At 34.5% G+C, this 25,143-nt stretch overlaps 1 protein-coding gene across 1 annotated transcript; it reads right to left on the bottom strand.

Moving 5' to 3' along the window:
- Positions 1-1,867: 1,867 nt before the first annotated feature.
- On the bottom strand, positions 1,868-11,023 carry LOC100313567 (calcium sensing receptor 1). Its single transcript, XM_085495077.1, has 4 exons — positions 10,996-11,023; positions 9,107-9,810; positions 7,645-7,768; positions 1,868-3,593 (listed from the first exon to the last, which is right to left on the bottom strand). Exons 1-4 carry the CDS (start codon positions 11,021-11,023, stop codon positions 2,560-2,562), a joined length of 1,890 nt encoding a protein of 629 aa, XP_085351203.1. The 3' UTR covers positions 1,868-2,559.
- Between the last annotated feature and the right edge of the window lie 14,120 nt (positions 11,024-25,143).

Raw genomic sequence — 25,143 nt, 5'->3', positions numbered from 1 at the left:
ATATCATGATATTGACGTTAGTCTGCCATGACCAACTTTCAATCTCGCCACGACATTAACTTTTTATGCATTGTTTTTTTGAAAATCATGTCCCAAATCTTGAAAATGATTCACTTTTTCTATTAATAAAATATAATTCTAGTTAAACACGGTAGCTATAGGTGATGCATTCACTATTGATTTTACTTCACTTCAAAGGAATTCAATTTATTTCATTATTGAATTAATATCGTCTACTCACAAATTCACTGTCTACGCCTGTTTTATTATAATAATGTGATATACAAATTTGAGCTCAAGCGCACTGTGTATATCATAAGATGCCAGGACTGCATAATTTGTGGTATCGATCGATCAATTAGAAGGTTCATTAGAAATCTAGAAGCTTACGTACCTGATCTTTTTATATCGAAGCGCTTTTAAAATGTTGTTTTAATACTTCTTTCACAGCTATTTTTACATTTTAGGTCCAGTTTATTCACAGCTGCTCACATTGTCTTTGTTTTTCAGCTTTTTGTGTCACGAGCTAACATCTATCTTGTTAGTTACATCGTCATTTATGAGCGAAATTTTTGAACTTGGTTTTTGAACCCTCACCCGAATTTTAGCTATGTACCGACAGCCAATCAGAACACTTTAATTTCAATTACTCACATACTGTTCGCATTTTGCCGCCTTTTTCGAAGGTTGGCCTCATGTATGTGTTTTCTTTTAGGTTCGGATTCTGCTCCCAACAGATCTATATGCTCTAGGAGTCTAAGTTGAAATAATAATCCAAATGTTGTTGGAATGCCATTAACAAATATATGATAATTTGACAAATATGGGGACGAGTGAATTAACACGAAACACATCATGATTCATTTTGAAATTTCACAGTAACCAAAATGTGTCTATAAACGTGTTTTCGTGACTTATAAATGTTCATGTACGCTCTGAATCAATTAATTGTGTTTCCTTCAAGTTTATCACTTCGTGTATGTGTAATATCGACAAATGGATAATGTTCATAATGCGTAATTTGAATGTATCCTATGTGGTATAGTAGTATATAAAAAAAGCGTCAATTGAAATCACATTTTAAAGTCATCTAGGTTTCAGTTTATTCAAAATTTATCAATATTCTCATTTGATTTACGCCAAATTCATCCAGATTCTCCCAGGAAATGGTTTATTGCAGACAAGCAATCTTTAACTTTATGTTTTAATTATACAATGCACACTCTACACATATCTATGGGAACACGCTCAAATATACATGTCGATAGAGGGAGCAACTATTATCTACATGCTTTTATGATAACTTCTGTGAATATCTGTTGTATTTTGTGTTTTTATAAATAAACATACACTAAAAGTTAATAGTATTCATTTCCTCACATATATACTATAATCAATTCAAGTGTGAATAAAGCACAGCATATCAACTGTTTAATATTGCATGTGATATACTAATATGTCACTGCAAAGCTCGATTTGCACTTAGTAAAACACTTCATAGGAGGAACCGTATACGCCAAATCATTAAAATGCATGATTTTGTAGATGAAAATAACAGTTGGTAAATTCGTTTTGTAACTAGTATTTTATTCAATTGGATTTTGGTTTTGATAAATCTGCATGAACAATAGAAGATATCATTGATGCAGATACATAATCTAAAATGTCTAGTGTACCCAATACACAATTTCAGTTTTTTGTCAAAAACAGTGAAAACAATATTTGAACTTTGAACGTGTTTCGTATTTATTATGTCGTCCTCGAATATGAGGGCCAATTGTCATTGCGGAAACAAATGAACAAAATGTTGCATATTTGATAAATCTTATTATTTCAATCAAAAAAAAATTATGATTAAGAACCCAGATGTTTTTAATAAAAATATTTATTATTAAATTGTGCAGCACAAAAAAGTCAGAGAAGTGTAAAAATTGACATTTAGATAACAACAAGTACGAAATATTAACACAATCAAAAACAAACATAAATTTGATTTCAGAGTATAAAGAAGTAGGTAGACAGATGTAAATCACAATCCCAATATATAAAAATATCCAATGAACAAATGCACGATTTACAAAATAATTGGTAATATCAAAATCATTAAAATTATGGAATAACTAAAACAGGGATTTATTAATTCCATGTAATATCACAGGGCAGCGCAGGGAACATATTTGATCATTTCTTTAAAAAAATCACATCTGTTGTTATTTAAAAGTTTTACATAACTCCACAACGTCTTTCATTTTCAAACATGTGCTGTAAATTTTGTGCAGAAAAAAAGTGCACCTTCACATTCATGATATGCGGATTTACGGTCATAGCCACATCCAACACCAAAAAGCGTACAACAAAGCAAAATCCGCTGATGAAATAACATACAAAATGGTAAGATATAAGAAACATCGAATTCAGTAGCATTACATGCGTTATAAGGTAGGAAAAGTGGGTAATTCTCTAGAGTAGGTATGTGCTAGAAAAAAACACAAGTTATTTTTTTGTAGTAACATTCATTTAAATATTGCGGCATTTAAAATTGTTTTCTTATATTCATGTTCAAACCAATATTTCAGCAGACGACAGTTGTCTTTCTTTTGGATTTAAATGGTTCAATTCTGCTGATCCCATCGAGTACGATCTTTTTGTTGGCGTTAATTCAAGCGCCCTCGAAGTTACTTTCATAGAATGTTGGCGTGTAACTCTCTGTATGGCCGCCTTTGTGTTCAGTTCCCTCTTGCACAAAATAATGTAACATTTCGGGAGGAAAATACTAACTAACAGAGCTGCAGCAGAGACAATGTTTACTAGGCACCGGAAAAGAGCTCTCAATTTTCCGTACGTGAGAATCGATGATGGATAGTAAAATGACCAAACAATAAAATACAGAACCATGGCGAACGTTATAAATTTGGCTTCATTAAAATTATCCGGTAACTTTCGTGATTTGAACGCCAATATGAGACAAATTCCAGACACCAACCAGGTATACATACTAGTTGAAAGAGAAAATATAATATTGGAAGGTTTGCAATGAATGTACATCACCGTTTTTGAAATGTCGTCGTTCATTTCAACACCAGGGGGCGACAGTGCCAGAAGCGCAATCACCAGCGCAACATGAATTGCAACGAGGAACGACAAAAGCAGTAGCTGCAACTGAAGTCTCGCGAAACGTCTCTCCTGCAAAGCCGCTGGTAGTTTCGATCCAAAAATAGTTAAAATTCGATGAGTTTTTACTAAGATGATTGAAACACAGCTAGTGTGGAATACTCCTTGTATGATCTGCATTTTACACTGCAGCTCGTTTGGGCGACCAACGAATGCAATACAGCTCACAAAGCAGACGGAGAGAAATACTAGCATCATGATACAGAGCTCCCGATTGGCTGCTTTCACAATCGGCGTATACCTATTCGTTGCGAATATCATTAAGGTGATGACAGTTAAAAGTGTACCCAAGATTGCAGAGCAGACAGCAACAATTCCACTTGTTTCCTGCCATGATAAGTAGTCCTGTATTTTTTCCATACACTCAGTGTGGTTTCCATTAGACCAGAAACCATGGGGGCATGTAATACAAACTGGCAGGTCTAGAATATGTGAATATATAAACACAAATTAGTTGATGAATAATAAAAACAAACAGGTATCGATTGCGATTTGAAGTAATAATTATGAACACGAACACAGGTGTAGTATCAACAACTAATTATGAATATGCAAACGCACATATTCTGTGAACAATATTTTATTCCACGTTTTGTAGTCTGGAAGCTACTTCTCAAAAGCCTTCTAAAAACGGTTTTAGCTGCACCCCACGTCAAACATTGTGGAAACAGACTTTTCTTACGCAAAATTATCTGAAATTTTCAAAAATGCATGTTTCCAGGGCGGAAAATGCCCTAAAAGTGGTGAAAATTGACATGTTACTATGGAAACCTGAAAATATTATGAAATCATTAAAAGATCTATATTTCCAATACATATGAAGATATAGAAGTGAAGTTGGTACCAAAATGTAGATGGTGGATTGGCCCAATTATTTATGACATCATACTTGCTAATTAGCTAATTTGCATATTCATAAATTACCAACAAAGCTGTTTTTTCAAAGAAAATTGTATATATTGCGTGATTGTTTTTTTCTAGGAAGATATAGTCTTCACAACACTATTTGCTCAATTATTTATGACATCATATATGCTAATTAGCTAATTTGCATATTAATTTAATAGCATTGCTATTAAGTTAACCATGTACAAGCATATATCTTATCAGAAATAGATAACTAGGGGTTGTCGAGATCCATAGGCTTGTGTGTAGTCATGAAGCCAAGATCCCACGGAAATCTCGTCTCGATATTTGGAACGTATTTCAATGAGTACGTGAAAGAACCCGGGTATGCACGTTTTAACAACAATGCAATTGATAATTTGTTTTGCTTTGGGAGAAGTAGTCTCTCTAACCAAACAAGGCAGGGGCGGATACAGGATTTTTTTTCAAGATCCGCCACTGCAAAGTATATATTTTAGTGCAATATTTAAACCATAGATTTTATTATTTAATGTCCAACAGGATTGATAATCGCCAAGATCATTCGGTTCTGTTACATGTCAAAATACAAGATGAGATTTTCACAGGATCTTGGCTTCATGCTTTACCACATAATAACCTTTAATTTACCCTTGGTCTCAGTGATACTAAACATTTTGTAAATAATTGTTCCTTACCAAAAATGGTTCAGAAACATTCTATTGTCACTTTCAGCTCAGAGTGTGATCACGATTATGACATTTGCATCCCTGGTAAATAAATCCTCTATTTTAAAATAAAATCATGTTTGTTACCAGGGATCCAAGTGCCATTCATATGATTATAGTCTAAGCTGAAGGGATTGTAGACCATTATGAGAGGTATGGGCATACTAACTTTGCACCAGCTAACACGTAGTCAGTTTCGCGTTCAACTATCAAAGAAAAATCCATTTGCAAAGATTCCAGAGGATCACTCTATTGAGGAAACAATAAACAAGAGGAGCAAAATACCAGAAGGAAATGTTGGAAAAAACAGAAATCAAATGCAGTTGGAAGATGGATTGAAATAACAGCTGACCACTCACAGATAACTGAAAACATCGGAAAATATGCTGGCATATCAGATGAATGTAAGTGGCCCCACAAAGAGACAGGACCCTCTCGGATAAATAACGATGAGAAAGAAGTTAGACAGGTAGTCAAGGATCTTGCCAGCATGTTGAATCCATTTTCTGAATCAAAGAAGTTAACTTCAATTTCATCAGGGGTAGCAGCAGAAGATAAAACAGAGAAGTTTATATTGACTACTCAATAGATTGGTGATCAACTTCGTGAAGAGTTTGTGAAATGTCGACTGATCAAGTCTGCAGAAGCATCAGTTTTTGACACGCTATCGAAACGGAAGCTTCAAACATTCTCAACACAAACAGCTGACCGTTAACTTAAAGTTGCGGGACGAGATTTAATCATCAAAGCAGACCGTTCATTTTTCTGCAATTTGGTGTTTCTTGCAAGGTCACGAGAGTTTAACTTATTTGAAACTTTTTTTAGGTCAAATTCCATGGGCAATAGAGACACCTCATGGCGTACAGATCACAAAAGTCTAAACTCATGGAGAATCTCGAGAAAGGTATCCCATACTAGACAACATGGCCCTGGTGATTGTCACTTTTGCCACTATCCAGAAGCTCAAACCTACACCAAACAACAGGAAGCCATCAACTTCACTGAAGTGGCCCAATTTTTGAAACTATTGTTGCACTGCAAGCAAATTGCAGAAACTGGAGATTTAAGAGCAGTTGTCCTGAAAACATCTGACACTGATGTGATTGACCTTGCTGTTTATTTTTTCAAAAAGAAATTGACATTCCACTGATTATCAACATACAGGCTACTCAGAAACGATAGAAATACATTGACATTCAAGCTATATGCAGGAAACGTGGAGAAGACGTCTGCAAGGCACTTCCTGGTATGCATGCATTCTCAACAAGCAGTTTCTGTGGCACAGTAAGAAGATATTCTTCAAGTTAATGAACAAAGATGCAGATTTCATGTCTGCCATGACAGATCTGGGTGACAGACTTGACCTTACAGCAAAACTACTGACCAAATGTGAAAAAGGGCCTGTGTTGCATTTATAATGAGCCAAATGCACAAGTGTGTACAGAAACTCATAAAATACCACCAAATCAAAGTGCCCTGACCTGGAAGAATTCACTGAATGTCTAATTTCAAGCTCCGAGCCCCAATGGACATGGCTGGGTGGTAGAAGGAAACACAATAAAGATTTTGTGGATGACTCAGGACCCAGCACCAAAAGCATTGCTCCAGATGGTTAGCTGCAAAACCTGCAAGAGTACAGGATTTCCTTGCACAGATGCACGTCGATGTTCAGCGACAGACTGCGCAAACTGATACTGGCAGATACATTGAGTCTGAGCCTGAATCAGATGCTGACAGTGATTATGACTAATGATGATTTAAAACACTTTAAGAATACCATTGAACCTAGAAAACATTGGACATGTATTAATCTAAGAAGGTTTTATATAATTTCCTAAAACTAGTTTTGTAAAGTAACAGAGCATAAATGTAAAGTAAGTATTTGTACAATTTGCAGCAGTGCAGATGCACACTTTCTGTAGAGTTGTCATTACTTGTCTCCATATGTAAAACCAAGACACATGATAAATAGTTTGCCTTAAAGCTTGTTCATTTCGCACAATTGTGCTTAGTTCTGTATGCAAATAATTTTTATAAATAAAGATGTTATTGTTTTCAAAACCTGATTGCCATTTTCATAGTTGTCTTATTTATAACACGTTATAACTATAGAAAATAAATTGATAACCTTCAGAATAATATTGGGCAAAAACAGTGTTGTGAAGACTGTATCTTCCTGAAAAAAACAATCACTCAATATATACAATTCTCTTTGAAAAACAGCTTTGTTGGTAATTTATGAATATGCAAATTAGCTAATTAGCATATATGATGTCATAAATAATTGGGCCAATCCACCATCTACATTTTGGTACCAACTTTACATCCGTATCTTCATATGTATTGAAAATATGGATCCTTTAATAATTTCATGATATTTCAGGTTGCCATAGCAACATGTCAATTTTCACCTGTTTCAGGGCATTTTCCGTCCTGGAAACAAGCATTTTTGAAAAAGTCAGAAAATTTTGCATAAGAAAAGTCTGTTTCCGCAATGTTTGACGTGGGGTGCAGCTAAACTCCAAATTCTTGGCCTTAGCTTCCAGACTATTGCGATTGCATCGCGGTATAAGAATGTCAGTATAAATAATCAATTATATACAATTCATGATATTCGCATATTGGAGAATTTCAACCGTTTCCAACATCCGCTAACAAATACTGACTATGAATATGTTGTGAAGAAACTACGGTATCATTGATTTTGCACGTGATATATATTTTTAAAATCATAAGGTTCGATATTAAACAGAGTATTTTCTCGTACATCCCGTATCCAGTAAGAAATGTTGTGAAATACACAGACGTTAAATCACTCTAAACTAACTTTCAACTCCAATTGGAATGTCGACACATCGTACGAGTAATTTAATGTATTTACCTGTTTCATTGGTTATTTCTCCATCTGCGCATGGCACGCATTCATGACAACATTTGGGCTGGCCGTCCAACACAGCTTGACGTGAACCAGGTCTACAAGGTACTGCACACTCTGATGTCGGTATCTGTAAAAACAGCAAACTACATGTATTTATTTATTTTATTTTGAAGCATTGATATATCATTTATTTTAGCATTACAAAATGCCTACGGGTTACTAACATAAATATTACGTTTTGGAATTGGTGAATACATAGCAGATTTCAACAAATGCTAAAGTTGCATTCCAACATCTAATGATCTCCGGAAAAAAAACATATACTCTAAGGGCTTTGAATTTCATTTATTTTATGTAGAATTCTGAAATCTAATTTAGAAAAACTCTCAATAGAGTTAAGTGGCCACAACAAAAATAATTAGGCTTAATTTTGTGAATAAACACCACGACCTTCAGTGCATGTTAGCTTCAATTATCTAATATTGCAGGATTCATTGCTTAACCAACTAATTGTATCATTTGTCATTGATCGGCGGGAGAAGAAATCTGCTTATGATTCAAAGTGGGAATATAACATTAAGCTGATTATGTTATAATTTCCTTCACGGTTTAATAGGTGAAGGTTGGCTGTTAATATGAAACCAATGAACTGATTGAATATTGCCAAAGAGAGAAATAGTAAAAGTGAAATCGCCCTTTAATAAGTTTGGTGATACCCCGTGTCGTACAAAACGACATGAGAACGTCTTATTATGCTCAAGATTGAACTTTATGATCAGATTGTATTTATTGAAATTTGAAATCTCTGTTTTCACAACCGGTGTTATAAAATAGTGTAAGACGATTTTATGAACAAAATATCCGTACTAAGCACAAATGTTTGATAATAAACAATATGGTCCAGTGTTTATTTATTACATATTACCTCTACATGGCAGCATATTGGTGCGACGAATTCATGTTTACATGATGTTATTAGTCATTTTTTATTCAGTAACTGCCTTAAATACGTGAAATTATCGTTCAAATATAATTACTGAATATATGTAGAATATAGAAAGTCGTGGATAATAATAAAACTATTTATCAATTCATCTACTCTTCGCCGTGTTCGTTTTTAGTGCCTATACGTATACAATAAATGAAAAGCTATTTCTCAACCCATATGGTTAGTTGAATAATCATCAACTACCACCTTCTATAAATCCATAGTGTTATTTGAGTAGAACGAGATGTCGTGAGTTTTTGATTTCGTGATATTAGCAAATTCCTTGGTACTAGATTGTGTTATGCTGAACATTACACAAATCTTATTTATGACAGTACTAGTTACGAGAATGAATTGTTCAGACGTTGGTTGACTTACAAACAACACGAATATGGAATTTTGTTTTCAATTTACAAATAAAATAAACATCTGAAGCATAATTCTTGTCACCCAAAGAATATATATGTATAAACATACCGATCGGCTTAACTCATTCCAAATGATAACTGTGTCTTCCAATCGAAGTTTTGATCCATTTTGTATGCGATTGTCATAGTGACCGACTGGTACCACTTTAATTTCCCGATCTTCATTTAGCTGCCAGTTCACCAAATGATACACACCCAACCCATCTCCGTTCTTCCCAAAGTTGAAGTGGTGTCCGTCAGTACCTTGGAAAGTAACGTTACTTACATAGAGTAACAGTTGCCAGGGCTGTAGCTTGCGGATATCTGGACAACGTCCTCGAGCGAGAAGTCCTGCGCCATCGACACACTTAATAATATTATTCAATGCCGTAGCGATGGAATATACGGCCAGGTACACATTATATGACACGCGGAAATCGGCATTACCATACACGGGGGTATTCCTTATGTTTCCATCGTGTGAACAGACTACCGTGTTGTACTGTACTTCGTCGACATACTCAGACAAACCTGAACCATGCATGTAACCCTGTGATTCCAATGAGCAGTGAAAGGCGGATTCCCACATTTGAGCGAGAAATGGATTCTTCTTGACCGCTTTTTTTGTGGGTCTAAGTTTCAGTAAATGTTGTGCGAAATTTGGGATTTTCCCTTCCATTAACAGTACTCCTATAGTTCCATCGACAACTGTGGGCGCTTGACGCAAAACTTCCTTGCTGTCGCCCCATGACTCACATGCAATCCAAAGACGATCTGTTTAAAGCAATAAGAAAACAGTTCATTTGCGCTAGAGCAGTAAATACCATGGTATTTTACAGTAAATACTGTTTTACAATAAAGAAATGACTGATAATTCTACAACATATGGTAAAATATGACAGTAATGATTTACACAACGCGCTAAATTCTGCATATAATCGACACGAGTCATAATAATATAGTGTTCACAGAAACAACTTTTTTCGATTTTCAAGATATTCGACTTCTGATAAACAAGTCCGTTAACCTATATACGATGTGTTAAATGTATCACAATTTTAATATTTTCAAACGTGACATTCATCGAAATATGATATTTGTTGTATTAAAAACAAAACGAAAAGCCGCAGTTTCATATAACCATCAACGAGAATATAAATGTCATTTTGCAAAAAAAAGCGTTTTTAGAAAAGATATGACAGTTACTATTAATTGTCACATACCCGATGCTATGATACGAAATGTTACCGACCTTTGCCCTACACAGTATTCTAGGGGTGTTTATCACTCAACTATACTGATAATACGCGCATGTAATTAACAGTTGAAAAAGCAGCTTTATCATATACCTCGTAACGCTATGGGAATCCCGATGCGCGAGCCGTGCAATAATTTCCTATATCACGCCTGGGCCCCGTATATCATATTTTTTAAACGCGTATATTTGCTGGAACTACTTTTTAATTTGAGATTATCGCTGATAAAGGCTGACGATATTATTCAGCGAATAGGATATATACCGAAAGACTAGTTGGACTCATTATTACCCTGACAAAAGCCAGCATTCGACCATAACCAATTATAAAGATAACTGGTCACAAAAACGTGTCAAGTTTACTGCATTATGATACTGTTTCCACGGAAGATCATCGGCGCATTTCAGATACTCTTAGTTGAGCTATGCTTGAATCCAGAACTGTAAACCAAACTGCTTCTTGCCAAGCAATTGTTTTTGTTAACCTACTACAGTTTTAACTAACTTAGCTGGACTGTAGTGTTCATTCTTAAGAAAGAAAATATAATGAGTTCGTATTTCTTACCGTTAAAATATTATTATAAATTTACGTTCATTTGCTGTTTCATTAAAACGCGAGATAACTGCGATTTGAAATTGTTCCAAGTTTACTGGGTGTCCCCCCTATTTTGAACATTAATTATGTTTAATTATGGTTAACTAACCGAGTCGAGGGACAGGAGAACGGAACATGCTCCGTTAAATTGAAGTTCGGGCAATTATAACGCAACACTCACAATGATAACTCACACTATCTCCTAAAAGCAGATTTATTGTGTCTGCAATCAATTCTTCATTCAATATGTTGTAAAATCAACAATTTTCAAGATGCTACATCATGACGTCAAGCGATCGAAGTGCATGCGAGGACTAAACATGCATGATTTTGATTTATTTTACTATAATGGAGTTTATTAGAAAAATAATTAAACAGATTTATTGCACGGCACTGTTGCGATATATATATTTTTATGCAGTTATCACATGTACTTTATTTTATTTGTTTTACTCGCATACTTGTGAAGAAGATAAAACAGTCGTGTTTGCTGTTTTTATTTGCCTAGTAGAAGATGTCGGCACACTCTGTGATATCATCAAACATGACTTCTGAAAATAGAAAGCGAATTTCTAAAGGCATGATTAGATTTGTATCGAGGCAAACTTGTTTGTCTAGGTTCAACACGGGAAATGAAAATACGTCATTTCCGGCCACTATATTGTAGATAATTGTAAACCATTCAAACATTAAAACAACTATCCGTAGGCATTTCATGGACGTAAATAGTCCTGTGTCATTTTTGTGCGTACATTTGATTTGTGGTAACTATTGCATATTGATGTCGGGTAATTGTATTGATTTGCCTGCATTCCATTTATTACGTTTTAGAACTTGATTATTTTTTTTCTATTTCAATTGACAAAAAACAATTCGCGGAAATATATTTGCATTAACAAGATGTGATTCCATATATGCGCTCAGTGTATTTAAATAGCCAATTGATTACTACTGTAAGATCATTTCTGTCTAAGATTATTTCAAATACTCCTTTGCGAAGCCAAACATTTAAGCAAAGTTTATAAATGCCACTTGTAATAGTACTAATATCACATTTGTGTAATCTGATGTGAATAAGCACGAGGCAAACGACAATGTAAAATTCACAAATTATTGGTATCATTAAGCAGGACGTATATCCGTTCTGCATAGCTTGCGACAGCCAGGTTGAAGCGGTAGCAAACTCCAATTATGAAACTAATCCAACAGCTGAAATTATTGATTATATCATTCAAACGCCTGGATGAGTAGGTGAAGATTTTTCTTTTACGTGGCTATACTAACAAAATTACGCATATTATATATAGATCATGAATAATATATATATGTATATAAATTAGCCAGTCTGTCGTTTAATCAAATTATTTCTTTGGTTGCCCCCAGTTACTATAATTAGATCAGCAGTTGTACAGTGCCCAATTCTCCAATTAAGTGCATTAATATACTATATATACTGTACACGATACTTGTTTTGTTTTTTTGATAGTGGCAAATTGAAATATAGGTGTATGGAATGATTTAAACCCATTTATAATGACACGTTGTAGAGAAACCGTAATTATTTAAATCCAATGATATATATTCATATCGATGATTATATCTTGCAGTGTTTTTTGCGATCTATTAGAAGATCATGAGTTAAATAGTGAAAACTGTTTTACGGCTTTGGTTTGAGTGTAAATTTAATGAATGTGTTTTTGTTCGTATTGCTTTCAAATCGTTAGGGTGTAAGTGAAGTAAATTAAAGCGAATACGGCTATAACTTTGTTTAAGTGTTTGAATGAAAATACAATATTCAGTTTTAACCAGTCATTACATACAATATTTTCGCATGTTTTGATTATATTTGAAACAAACTCCTTACATTTGAAACGTACTCTTGTATATAATGATTTGAGCTGGTTAAGTTGTTGCGAACTTGAGTGTTATGTCTTTGGTTCCAATCTACATACGTGATTGAGTGAAATCATTTTAGATGGGTGAATTCAGAAGTTACCATCAATTTATATTATTAAAATACGGAGTAGAATTGTAAATAATAAGCCTGAGGACGCTGCGTCAGTTACACAATAAACATGCAAATTACCGCTAAATTCTTGATAAAAGCGAAAGTGTTATGAGACTTATTATTTTCCCTAAAATAAAGTTTCATTCACCACGCCAACTGCTCCAAGTGCATTAGTCAGTCAAACAGTCAACACAATGACACTAGAATAGAATGGAAAACTAGTCATTTGCTTTGTTGACTTAAACGGGGACTATTACAATCGGATTAAGCTACTTTTACATTGAGTACATCTGTTTTCAATATAAACTAGCTGTGAATATGACGTATGTACCCGAATTGGAAAACACCTAAATCACTGTTTTCTGAACCCTGATAGAATCGACTACGAGCAGTCTGGTATTCAATGAATAAATCAATGCAAAACGGAAAGCGATTACTAATGAATTTTATATTACATTTACAAAATAGTCGAAATTTGTAATAATTTTTATATTGAGAATGTATGACTTACACGCTCGTATACAAACATTATATATTATAAAAAAAGGATTCTACCTATGTTAATGGCATTTATAGAACACGTGTCTAGCATTTTGGATCTGCCCAGGATTATTTTCAAATGCAATAATTTTTTAACAAAATGCTATTATATCTACTTGGTTAATGTATGAGTGGTATAAGTACATAGCTTATTCCTACGTTATACAGGTTGTCTGCTAACCAATGTATCCTAGAAGAATTAATCTTGGGCTTATTTGACCTTATTCCTCAAATAGTTTTTAATTATATCAATCGTTTAATTTGAAATACCCAATGATTTATCTGACTAGCATGTATTATTTCATGGATGGGCTTGCAGAACGTGAATGCAATGCGTTATATTATACATAATGACTGGTAATTTTAGGAAGATAGCATTTGTTTTATTTTCTCGATGTATTTTGACTCAGAGTATGCCGTGTTTCAATGACTACAATCGTCTTCATGACCAGTCAATATGTGTTCACAATCGTACTTTATCAAGGTATTCATCTAGTCAGGATTGAAATACAGACTTAAGTTTACTTGCCTATTTATCCAAAGAAAAGTGATTGTATTTATTTGTGAATGGCGCCCATTTTGTCATTATTAAAAAGGTTACATACTATGAACAGTGTCATGTGATTTTCGACTAACTATCAACTATGTAAATTCAACCAACATGATGAGTTGCACCTTTGTAACCAAGTGTATGTTCACAGACTTCAAAGGATAGATAGATATAGCATGATTGGGAATAGTCCGTCTGAACAGATACAAGCATCGCATATCAGGTTACCGTCGTCTGGTGAGATGGGAGCAGTTGTAAATTATGCTGGAGGGAACACTCGCTTTTGATGACAACCGACTGATATGAGATGATTTCATTGCTGCCAAAGAGTGTACGTGCTAGCCCTTTCACAATGTTTCACAACAGCGACAATAGATGTAATTATCGATATTTTGTCTAATTCTTATTTTTAATAAAACATTTCCCGTGTCATTTGTGCCAATATGTAATAGCCATTCCAGCGAGCATATAGCGTATACGCTGTATACTAACTTTGCACATATCCACGGGTACCGTCTAGGTCTCAAAAGTACGCCATCTAATGAAATCCAGTTTTCATTACAACTTAAAATTGGCCGGTGGCAAAATGTCAAATATTTCGCTATCTTGGGAGCCAAATTTTTCTGAGAAGGTCTCCCTCTCAGTGAATATTGTGTGTGCCATTTTTTATGATGCTGTCATTTTCTATGGTAACCATCACGTGAGCCTTAGTTTTCACATCGCATTTTATGTGTTTGGTCACTCTGCCCCTATAACTGTGTTAAAAACAATATTCATTACGATTTAGCCATGTTAAACAATATCCTAGCAGCTATTGACGCTTTATTGATAAAAAATTGTAAGAAAAATAAAATAAATTGTCTGTAATTCTGTAAAATAGAATGAAACCAAAGTTATAACTTTATACACATCAATTCGAACATTCATAATTATTAATTAATTATAATTATCAGGTACTATGATCCGTCTAGGCTGTTCGAGTAAAACATGGATGATAGACATGTGTATGTTTATTAACTAAGACAAATATAATTTATTTTTCAAAATAGTTTAGTGTTGGAAATATCTTATGGTGAAGACACTAAGGCCATATAGTGCCAAAATAATGACCCCCACGTTTGGGTTGAACATTTCAGTTTGAGTTGGGTTATTGATAATAATGATTACTAACAGTTAATTACTTGATTACTGAACATGCGTAAATTGCACAATGCCGTGACATTTTTTAAATTGTAGATCAGATATTCTGCTGCGATTACTGATCTTGAATAATTAAATTGAATCACACTTGGTTTGGTAACACGTTCTAACCAATTAAGCTGCCAGATGAAGAAAGTACATACAATCGGGAATTGTGAAACAGTGCATCCAATCCACGCCATGTCTCGTTTACAGTTTTCATGAGTACTTTCTTCAAATCATTCCATCCTCTAACTGCTTAATGTACCATTACCCACGATGTGCACACGTTTTCGCATAACAAAACACTTTCGTAAACGTGATTAAAAAAACAAATGAGCCATTGTTATTTTGTTAGCTAAGTAGAGGTAGTTACGTATTTTTTCCCGGACCATCGTTCACGGAGCTTTACGAAATCCCTGCGTGAGCGATGGATACTCGGTTCATTTACTATATTAATGTTTGACTGCTATCGAAACGACAATTAAACAATTATAACGAATCCCGAATAACGAATTGAATGATTTTAGTGTTGCAAACAGCACAGCACTGAAATTATATGCACTACGCTAATGAATACAGGCTTTTATTTTACATTTCTGTTTTGTTTCAATTAGGGTAATTCAATTTGTCGAGCAGTGGATGTTGACACGTGCGTATTAATGAATGCACATTCTTAATCCATTGTGCCAGAGTGTTTGGTAATTAGAAAACTAAGGACTAAAGAGCTGTTTCATAAAAACGTAGTTGATTTCTACTAAACATTCGACATTTAAAGTAATTGAATCACCATTTAATCTGCTAATATAAGTTTTCTCTGAAAAAAATTGTCTTTGCAACAAACAAGAGGTACTTATCCAATGAGTGTGTTTTTCTTTCCCGAGGCATATTGTAAATTCACACGCACATGAGTATAATTCATTACTTTTACACATGTTCGGTGTTAGATTGTACATTGATATATAGTCCTTTAATTGTCATAAATACCGAGAATACCAAAAACATTTCTCAATACACACCTTGTGAGAGAGGGGACGTATGCCAGTATATGAGAATACATATGTGAAATTTCTTCCGGGAGCTACGACAATGCTGTTAGAAATATCTGCAACAGTCATCGTATTCACAGTCTGACTCAGTGTTCATCTGCGTGACAGTAAATCTGCAACACTCTGTTAATGTGACGATGGGTGTTGGCATGTTAACATTTTATTATACAGTAATACGTTAAGAGGAACACCGAAGTGATTGTTATAATATCTGTGATGATTGGATCGAATTACCGGTGTCGTCAATCCCACTTATCTAACCATAATCTGGTGATTTTTTCGAGTGACGCTGAAATAACAATTATGCACTATATAGATACGTCAATTCAAGTGTGTTTCAATCCTGAATTGAAGTGACAATTGTACAGAGTTATTGACTCCCGGGCAAGACGACGCCTCTAAATGTATTATTGAGTGTATGCCGCTGATCCAGCGGTGTCGGCGGTACCTTTATAGACATTACTGTCGCAGTGTTAAACATTCTGATAAACGCAGAACTTGTTTTTCTATTACACGAGATTCTCAATGAATATCAGTTTGCTGTACGTAATAACGAGTATTCTCTAGGCAATTATTCCAATATCATCGTTAATCATTGCTCGTGTCGAAAACAAAACAAAACCATACACTATGAGTGCATATATTAGTACTTCAGTCTCGCTCTAACCTTTTGTATATATATACATATTGAATATAACAATCAAACTCATATCAAGGACTTATATTGATATTGTATCAACATAATTGACCCTCGTGTTAATAAGAGCATATTGAAATGAATAACATTGTTAATTTGCATAATTTAAAATGATGAGTATCATATTGGATGTAAAATTACCTTATCATATTTTGCAGGTGTTATTGAAAATGAAAAAAAAAACACGACGGGGTGCACACCTCTGCGATATGTGTTAATGGAATTTTTTGAAAACCCGTTATGCGTTTTAGTTTTTTTCAACAAAACGTGCAGACAAATTACACCCCGTTTAATGGCGGAAAGGAGTGACATGTCCTTGCTAAATTCTTCAGGAAACAAATCATAACGTGTTTAGGGTTAAATTGACCAGGACAAAAGACTTTCAACGCATGAAAGCAAGACAGGTTTTTATTATATGTATTCTGGGTTTTTAAACAAGTAGCTTTTGTGCAATCGTTATGTATGTCAAGCATATAGTTTACTAATGACAATACAATTTCATCGCACACGCCATGTAAAATATATATATGCGCGAAGATCGTTTGCGTAAACTATAAGTAATTGCAATAGCTACATAAATTATTGCACTCTTAAAACTTGACAGTATATATATTTTGTTAAGTGACTCCAAACACATAACGGCATTTCGTAGGCAAAAATCAGTTGATACTTCCCAACATAATCTCTTACTTGAGCATTATATGCACCTTTTGCCGTCAACTGTGACTTAAACAACACAATTATAGACTCATTCGATGACGAATTTGCTCTTGCAAATTCACTGATTATAAACAACGTTAGACTGTGATTGGAGGACAATGGCTGTCCATAGTTACAATGTTGTCAGATACGTCACATAACAAGAATTCCAAGTAAATCATCGTAAATGCTGTATCTGTTGTTCGTCTCCATTATTCTCATGTGATATCTGATTCATAAATCCAATTTTAATCTGAAGCTATTAAATTCGTTTTACTGTTAATGCTTTAATGGAACTAAAATCAAAGCAATACATTTAACTTTATTTATGGCATGACATTATTGTTCAGGTCATTAATATTTATGTTAATACTGTGTTTCATAATAATATTTATATCTGCATTTGTTTGACATTTATGACTGTGTATAAGCTGGTACAACACCGCACGCACACGACGAGGGGTTTGAATAACGCAAAGATGTGGTCTTTTTTCCACAAACATGGATATTGAAATGCATCACGACTGAATGTATTGTAAGCAATCAATGTATTTTGCACACGTTGTATACGTCGAATTCGACCAATACTGAACACGGCATGACGCGAATCGTTTATCGCTGTATGTCTTGTTAATTTTCTTTTCTTACGTAGATTTTTTTCTAATATTTTGTTGTGTGATTAAACTTGAAAAACTAAATTTCATGTCATGTCATTTTGCTTGACATCTTCAGTCCATCGTGAGACACAATCATGCTGTTACTGACTGAAATTCCCCGCTATAAAATAACGTAACGCGGGCGTGGTCACGGCTTATAGATGGTCAAGGTCAAGATATGGTGGGAATTAGACAATGATTTATATTTACCTTACCTAGTACTTAAATCAAAGCAGCCAGTGTATGAGCAGCTAACACCACAACTCATCGAAGAGTTGTATCAGACATTGTCCTCACAACACCCATCTTTTCCGAGGTGTTTCCAACACTAAGCCAATAAACATAACTAACATAACCTTTGACAGGAGAGTAATAGCAATTGGTTTAATTCAAGTATATTAGAATTACATCTTGTAGAGAGGGAGAAAGATATTCACTTATGTATTGGATCCTAGCACGAGGAGAAGGCGTACGCAATTTTCAAAATTGTTCTGTGTCGCCTTTTCTGTGGGCTAAGTTGGAATACGTGCTATACCAACTTAAATGCAATTTAGCTGCAGTCTCAAAAGTCACACTCGTATTTTCCGGGTGTGAGCGTGACGGGCCGGGTTTTTCATTCGCCGCCTCACGACCACTTTTTTACATGTTTGTTTGTTCTTTCGTTCGTTCGTGTATTTGTATATAAATTGTATGTTTCGCTCCAACTGTCAATGTTATTCACTTCGAATCATGCCGGAATACTTCTCCTTTATTTAGCAATTGGACAGTTGGAAACGTGAATTTCACTCTTTAAGTGCGAATTGTCACGCACAAAACATAATATATAGTTTGCTCTCAATTAAACTACATATGACAGTTTAATTCACCAACGTCTTCTGTGCTGTACAGATTGATACTTTGTTATTAACCTCGTTGTCTCTTGGGATTTCCTGCTAAACACGTTTTGCAATTACGAAATAAGTTTGGTTTAGTTTTGACCTTTCTTTATGGGGAAACACGTGACCGAATATGTGCCACATAGGCTAAGATATATCGTTATGTTTCTATGTATAACTATGTTGTATAGTAGCTAAATATGATTGTATTGTATTTATTTAATAGCTAATGCAAATGTACGTATATTTATGGAAAAGTGCTTTGGAAATTATTATTTAATCAGAGAAATTATTACTTAATTTGTAAGTTGGGTATTTAGAAGATACCTAGCTAGATACATATAAGTTAACGGAGACCCGTCCATTAAAACACTTTTATTACAATTTGCCCGTCGTGATTTTTTTATATATTACATGATCCCAAAATATTTAATCTGAAAAACTAAACTTGCAGGAACTGGCTTTTATCTAGCTATTTTACAAAAACAAATGGTAAAGAATCTGGCCAAGTGCAAAGTCTCACGAACCGAATGACAACCGAAGGACTACCTTTAACTATAAAACCGGAAATGTAGCAAAACAGACAAGGACGAACATGACTATGACTACAACAAAGGTACCACTGATTTCTAAACAATTTAAAAATTAGATACTGACAAAATATTAATTAATATAAATAGCTGAAAAAGCTGAAGTCAGCAAGCAATGTTTGTTTTAACTGTCATCAAATATATAAAATTGCGACAGACGATGAATGAGCATTGGGTAAAAAACAAATATAGCACGTCAACATGTTACAAATCTTGATATGTCTAGTCCTTAGAAATATTACCTTAATCACCCTTACATCTTGAGGATATATATGTGTAATATTGAGGTAAAAATTTAAAAGCATAATCCAGTTGAAACTACATGACATTGTTTGTTTCAACAATTAAAAGACTATAACTATAAACTATAATTTAGTTATAAAAGGGAGCTCCATAAAGTGGACTTATAGAAGGCTAAGTGATGGAATTTAAATACGCGATTTATCAACTCGATGTTGTTGTAAAAAAGTAATGAAAAGATGTTGTTTTATTGTAACTGAACTGCGACGTCATCATACAATTGTGCTTTAAGACACATGCGGTCGAATAAGCACAGTTCATATTATGGAGGGAAGACATTGATACAGTCATATAATTACCAGTTCGCATATTCATAATATCATAGGTTTCCGTGCTTTCCCAGTGTGAACAGTTAGGATCGACATATTATAAATGTCAATCAAATGAGTGTTATTATATCTATACCTATTGACGGCTTATAAAACGACACAGCGACAAAATACGCAATAAATACCGAAACCTTATGAATTTTAAGAATAAATAAAGGTAATATTAAGAAAGAAAAACTAGGTGCCTGACTGACAATACAGTCAGGCTTTGGGGTTTGAATACAGCAAAAATGTTTGCGACATATAACGAGAAACGTCATTAGGTTCCGATTTTGACTATCCGTAATTTAGTATGTCATTAACTTTACTAGTGTCCGTATGTTTGATATTATATTCAAACAAGTAATGGGCGTTCAAAACAGTAGGCTATATGAACAACACAAAGTATTTCTGCTTAAATTAGAAAATGGCGAGCAACGCAGAACATCTGCCTATCGATTCACTGTATAAGAGACTATTAATAAAATATCGCATCGAGCAAAGCCCTGGTATTTTAGACCGAGTACAAATTAACCCAAATTTCTTATTGGCTATCCTGAAGATACAATCTTATTGTGCAATGTTGTGCAATATATATTCAGGTCAACAAACAGTATTTATTTTGTTTGAAACAAAACGAATCTCCAATATATAACTGGATTATTCCCGGACATGCCTCCAAGACCTAGGTTATTGAATGACATTAGACACAGTGTTATTTTATAACTCAATAAATGAACATTATATTACTAAGGAACACAATGTGAACAGGAATGGCTGATATGAGCTTTATTATTAAAAACTTGCTTTTGTGAAATGTGAAATGTCAGTCTGCTCATTAACGTACAACGACATACACGTGTCGCAGCTCCTTCAAAATTCATTTCAAACCAACTAGGTCAATGTTCAGAATTACCATTGTAACCTCGACAGACGAAGTGCATTAGAGAGCAATTATTTTTTTCGTCTGTCTACACTCATGTTTTATAACATTGTTATTACTATTGAAGCATATCCTCTGGTAATGTTGATCGACAGAGTAAAACAGACGACTCCGTGAACAAACAAGTCCGCAACGGCTAACTGATTTTGGAACCGATTTTCAATTACTGTATAAATCTTTAATAAACCACCCAAGTTAATCTAAGGCACGCACGTACATGCTTATTTTTGTTTTTAAATAATAATATTGATGTTAGTCAGCCATGACTAGCTTATACTACTGCCAGTGTTAGGATCCTGATATGAACTACACTATTTACTATGTATTTTTTCATCATGATCAGTAAATATATTTTAAAATGGTTATAATTTGTTTGTAATAATCAAATAAATATAATCTACAAGCAAAATAAAATTTACAAATCATGCGTTTGTGGAATATAACTCATCACAGGCTCCCGTAAATAATAAAAGTGTTCGACCGAGTTTGAACAGCGGTGCACATAGCGAGATATGAAGTACATACAAATAGTCTGAGTTTCATGTCAGGATTATAATATGGATTATATTTTGTACATGTGTTTATATATGTGTTGCATTCACTCAGCTCGTCTGTCTGAAAACCACTGGTTCGAATAGTGAGTTGAAGGCTGCACTCTTCATTTGAGCCACGTGAGACCTACTTAGTCTTCTTCTAGCAAACGGTTATTGTTTATGTATTATAATTATTTTATAACACTGTCATAAACCTAACTATGCGTTCTCATTGGTCGATCGTTGTCACAAAAAAACAGAATATCAGACACTATATCATGATGGTGTCCAATGCATCGATTACCTGGTCAAACTAAATCTTACACTTGAATTCGGGATTTTTTATTGCTGTCTTTGTATGCAACGTTTGCCCGTACTGGATGATGAACAACAGGCAATACAGGATCTCAAACATCCCCTATTGCTTGGTAAGCTAACATCGTAGGATGTTGCACTTGAAAACAAGGCGCAACCGGCTATATCATGATGAATTGAATGGGAAGTCATTTATATCGATCGGTAAAGGTCGCGCACACTGTGTGTGCGCATTCCCGTCCTTGCACGTCCTTGCCTAGCTGTAATTCAATAAATACCGATTGAAGTACATTCGCCTTAAAATTACTAATCGCTCTTATTATGCCAATATTTCGCCAATCAATTGCATAGTTACCCTGAACTACAAATTATTAGCATAAAAACGCAAGTACTATAGTACCACATGCTTGTCCATATTAATTAACCATCGGAAATGTAATTTTTTTGAACAGGGTGAAGGACAAACTCCTTTAGATTAAATTATCCCCATGAGCCATGAATTAGAAAATACGTGATTGCTTATTACGAATTCGAATTATTAATACACGATGCCAACGAATGGAACTATCAGTACATGATTGACACTGTCGATGTAATGTAATGTAATGTAATGTAAGAAACAGACACACATAATTTTGTCCCATTTACCCTTGATATCAGCGTCGATTGTACATTGTTTTCAAACAACATTCAGGGGGTATTTCATTTCTTAAACACATAAAGTAAATTTCGGAAACTTGGATACTCATAGGTACTGACTGAACACATGCATATTCGAGGAATAACACTAACAGCTAGTACAAGAAGTGAGACAAAATGCAGTTCCACTGTGTAAAATATGAACAGATCTAACAAACGGGAAACAGATCAAGACCTCTTTTTGTTACACAAGTAATGATGACTCGGTACGTGCATTCGTTCTGGATTTCTAAATGAAAGACCTTATTTATAGAATGGAGAATTGAAAACCACGTATCTACATGTTTCGCCTACGGTACTATGTGAAATAAATCAATGCGTTTCTATAACACTACAGATATAATCGATTTCCATTCCATTTGGGGTTTAAAGTCGAGACATTTCATTACATGGTAAACAATTTCAATTAGGTTTCGCAATTGCAATTATAACACAATAGCCGCAATTGATGAGAAAAATTGTTGAAGGATTGGTTCTTCTCCTTTAAGTGCCTAAGTTACTATTTGAGTGTGGATTGGATAATTGCAACATATATTTAGTTCGATGGGATTCAAGCGCAATGTACTGTGTAGCGCAATTCAGAGTCATGTGCGTTGTAACCAAAAGTTCCTATATTTTCCCTGGAATAAAAATTAAAATGGCTTACAAAAAGCTGCAATTTTGGAACGACGAAACATATACCCATCATTTGGAGCGTAGTTTACCTTCTAATTGTGTCCGGTATGTACGAAGCTCATGAAAATCTCCGATACAAGGTTAAGTAAGGCCATTAATCTGGTCAATCAATTGAATTACGCGAACTGTATCGATATATCTCAACTACATATACACATACAACAGCAACAATTTGAGTTCTAAGTGTTTTACTTTTCATAAACTGTAACTTCTATTCTAAATGTTTGACATTCAATGTGCATGTTATATTAGACTTCATGCACACGATCACCATAATGTAGGCTAGAAGCAATCGATTTGAATGAAATAACCCATAATGAAGTAATACAAAAACAATCTACTAAAATTAGTTTGATTTCCTCTTTGCTTGATTTAAGCTCTATTACACGAGTTTCTACTTTTGCAATTTCCCGATATGCATGTATGGATAGTATGGTCTTGATTTAACATGACAAATCCCATCTTATATGATCATGCCGTGATATTACAAACCCCAATGCCGTTGTGAATGAGTGCCAGGCAAGAACCGGACAACCCCCAATTCTGCTGAAACTGATTCTGCCAAAATAGAATGTGAATAAAACTTTGACGATAGAATTTCGAGGCAGGACAGTAGCACATAGCGAATTATTATATAAACATATGTAAACAATTTATTTCATATTGCATGTGGATTTTGGGTGTAACACATGCATCGGCATACATATATAATTACACAATTCACCTTGATTATTCGTCATGATTATATTAACACAGTCAGCGAAAGGCATCAATTGGGGTGAAGAGGGCAACATTGTTGCATGCTAATGGACATCGGAGCTCATGCCATAAGTGAAACGTGCGCATACAAGACAGTGTTGATTTGTTTAGGGTTTTGGTACACTTAAGGACAGTGTGTCCGCTTTGCAAACTTGACTAGTATTCCCACACATAATTAACCCTGTCTTGAAGTGATGCACACTACATAAGACGCTGGCAGTGATATAAAATTACCCTGTATAGTGGCATTTGTGTTTCGAGCCGCGTTACGTCAGTATTTTCTAGTGTCTGAACCCAATTATTCACATATGCGTCAGTAATTACTTAAGCGTCAACGAGGCTCAAATCCAGTGAATTCATGATTTGTTTTCTGAATTGCAGTCCCTATATATATATAGTAGAATAGGCGACAGTTTTTGTGCTGTTGATATCACTTGTAAGACGCCAATGAATACAATTGTTGCTCACAGAATTGCATTTCAATTGCGAGAAGGAAAGCGTTTTTAATGTATTCTAAAAATAACTTCAGAGTATGCAAACGTGCCCTACATAACCATTGCTAATATTCAAACTTTTCGTTCTCGGATACCAGATATATTATATTTCAAATTCAATTAAACTGGCGATCCATTGTGAATGACTTTCGCGTCGATACATTTTTAATTTAGATTTGTTTGCAAAAAAGTGTCCTAGCCATGCCACTCAGTTAGTTAGTCAAGCCTAATACAATGCCATGGAAACAAAATAATCATAAAAACAATATTATCGAATCACTGGACATGCTTGTTACACGGAGTTGTATCACTTTCGTAAAGAAATTGTTATCTGTTCACTGAGATGACGCAAGATCCGTGTCTCCAATGCGTTGCTGCAATTTAATTA

The sequence above is a fragment of the Saccoglossus kowalevskii genome, chromosome 21 (genome assembly GCF_978046115.1).
Source record: "Saccoglossus kowalevskii chromosome 21, keSacKowa6.1, whole genome shotgun sequence".
NCBI classification, from domain to species: Eukaryota; Metazoa; Hemichordata; class Enteropneusta; family Harrimaniidae; genus Saccoglossus; species Saccoglossus kowalevskii.
The sequence above is the reverse complement of the archived record's forward strand: the minus strand, read 5'-3'. Positions and strand labels throughout refer to the sequence as shown.

Excerpts from the sequence above, each read along its gene's own strand:
- LOC100313567 (XM_085495077.1), bottom strand. The coding sequence starts at position 11,023 with ATGTTCCGTTCTCCTGTCCCTCGACTCG. Across the intron at positions 9,811-10,995 it reads TTCTCCTGTCCCTCGACTCG|ATCGTCTTTGGATTGCATGT; the intron begins GTTAGTTAACCA and ends TGCTTTAAACAG. Across the intron at positions 7,769-9,106 it reads GGAATGAGTTAAGCCGATCG|ATACCGACATCAGAGTGTGC; the intron begins GTATGTTTATAC and ends CTGTTTTTACAG.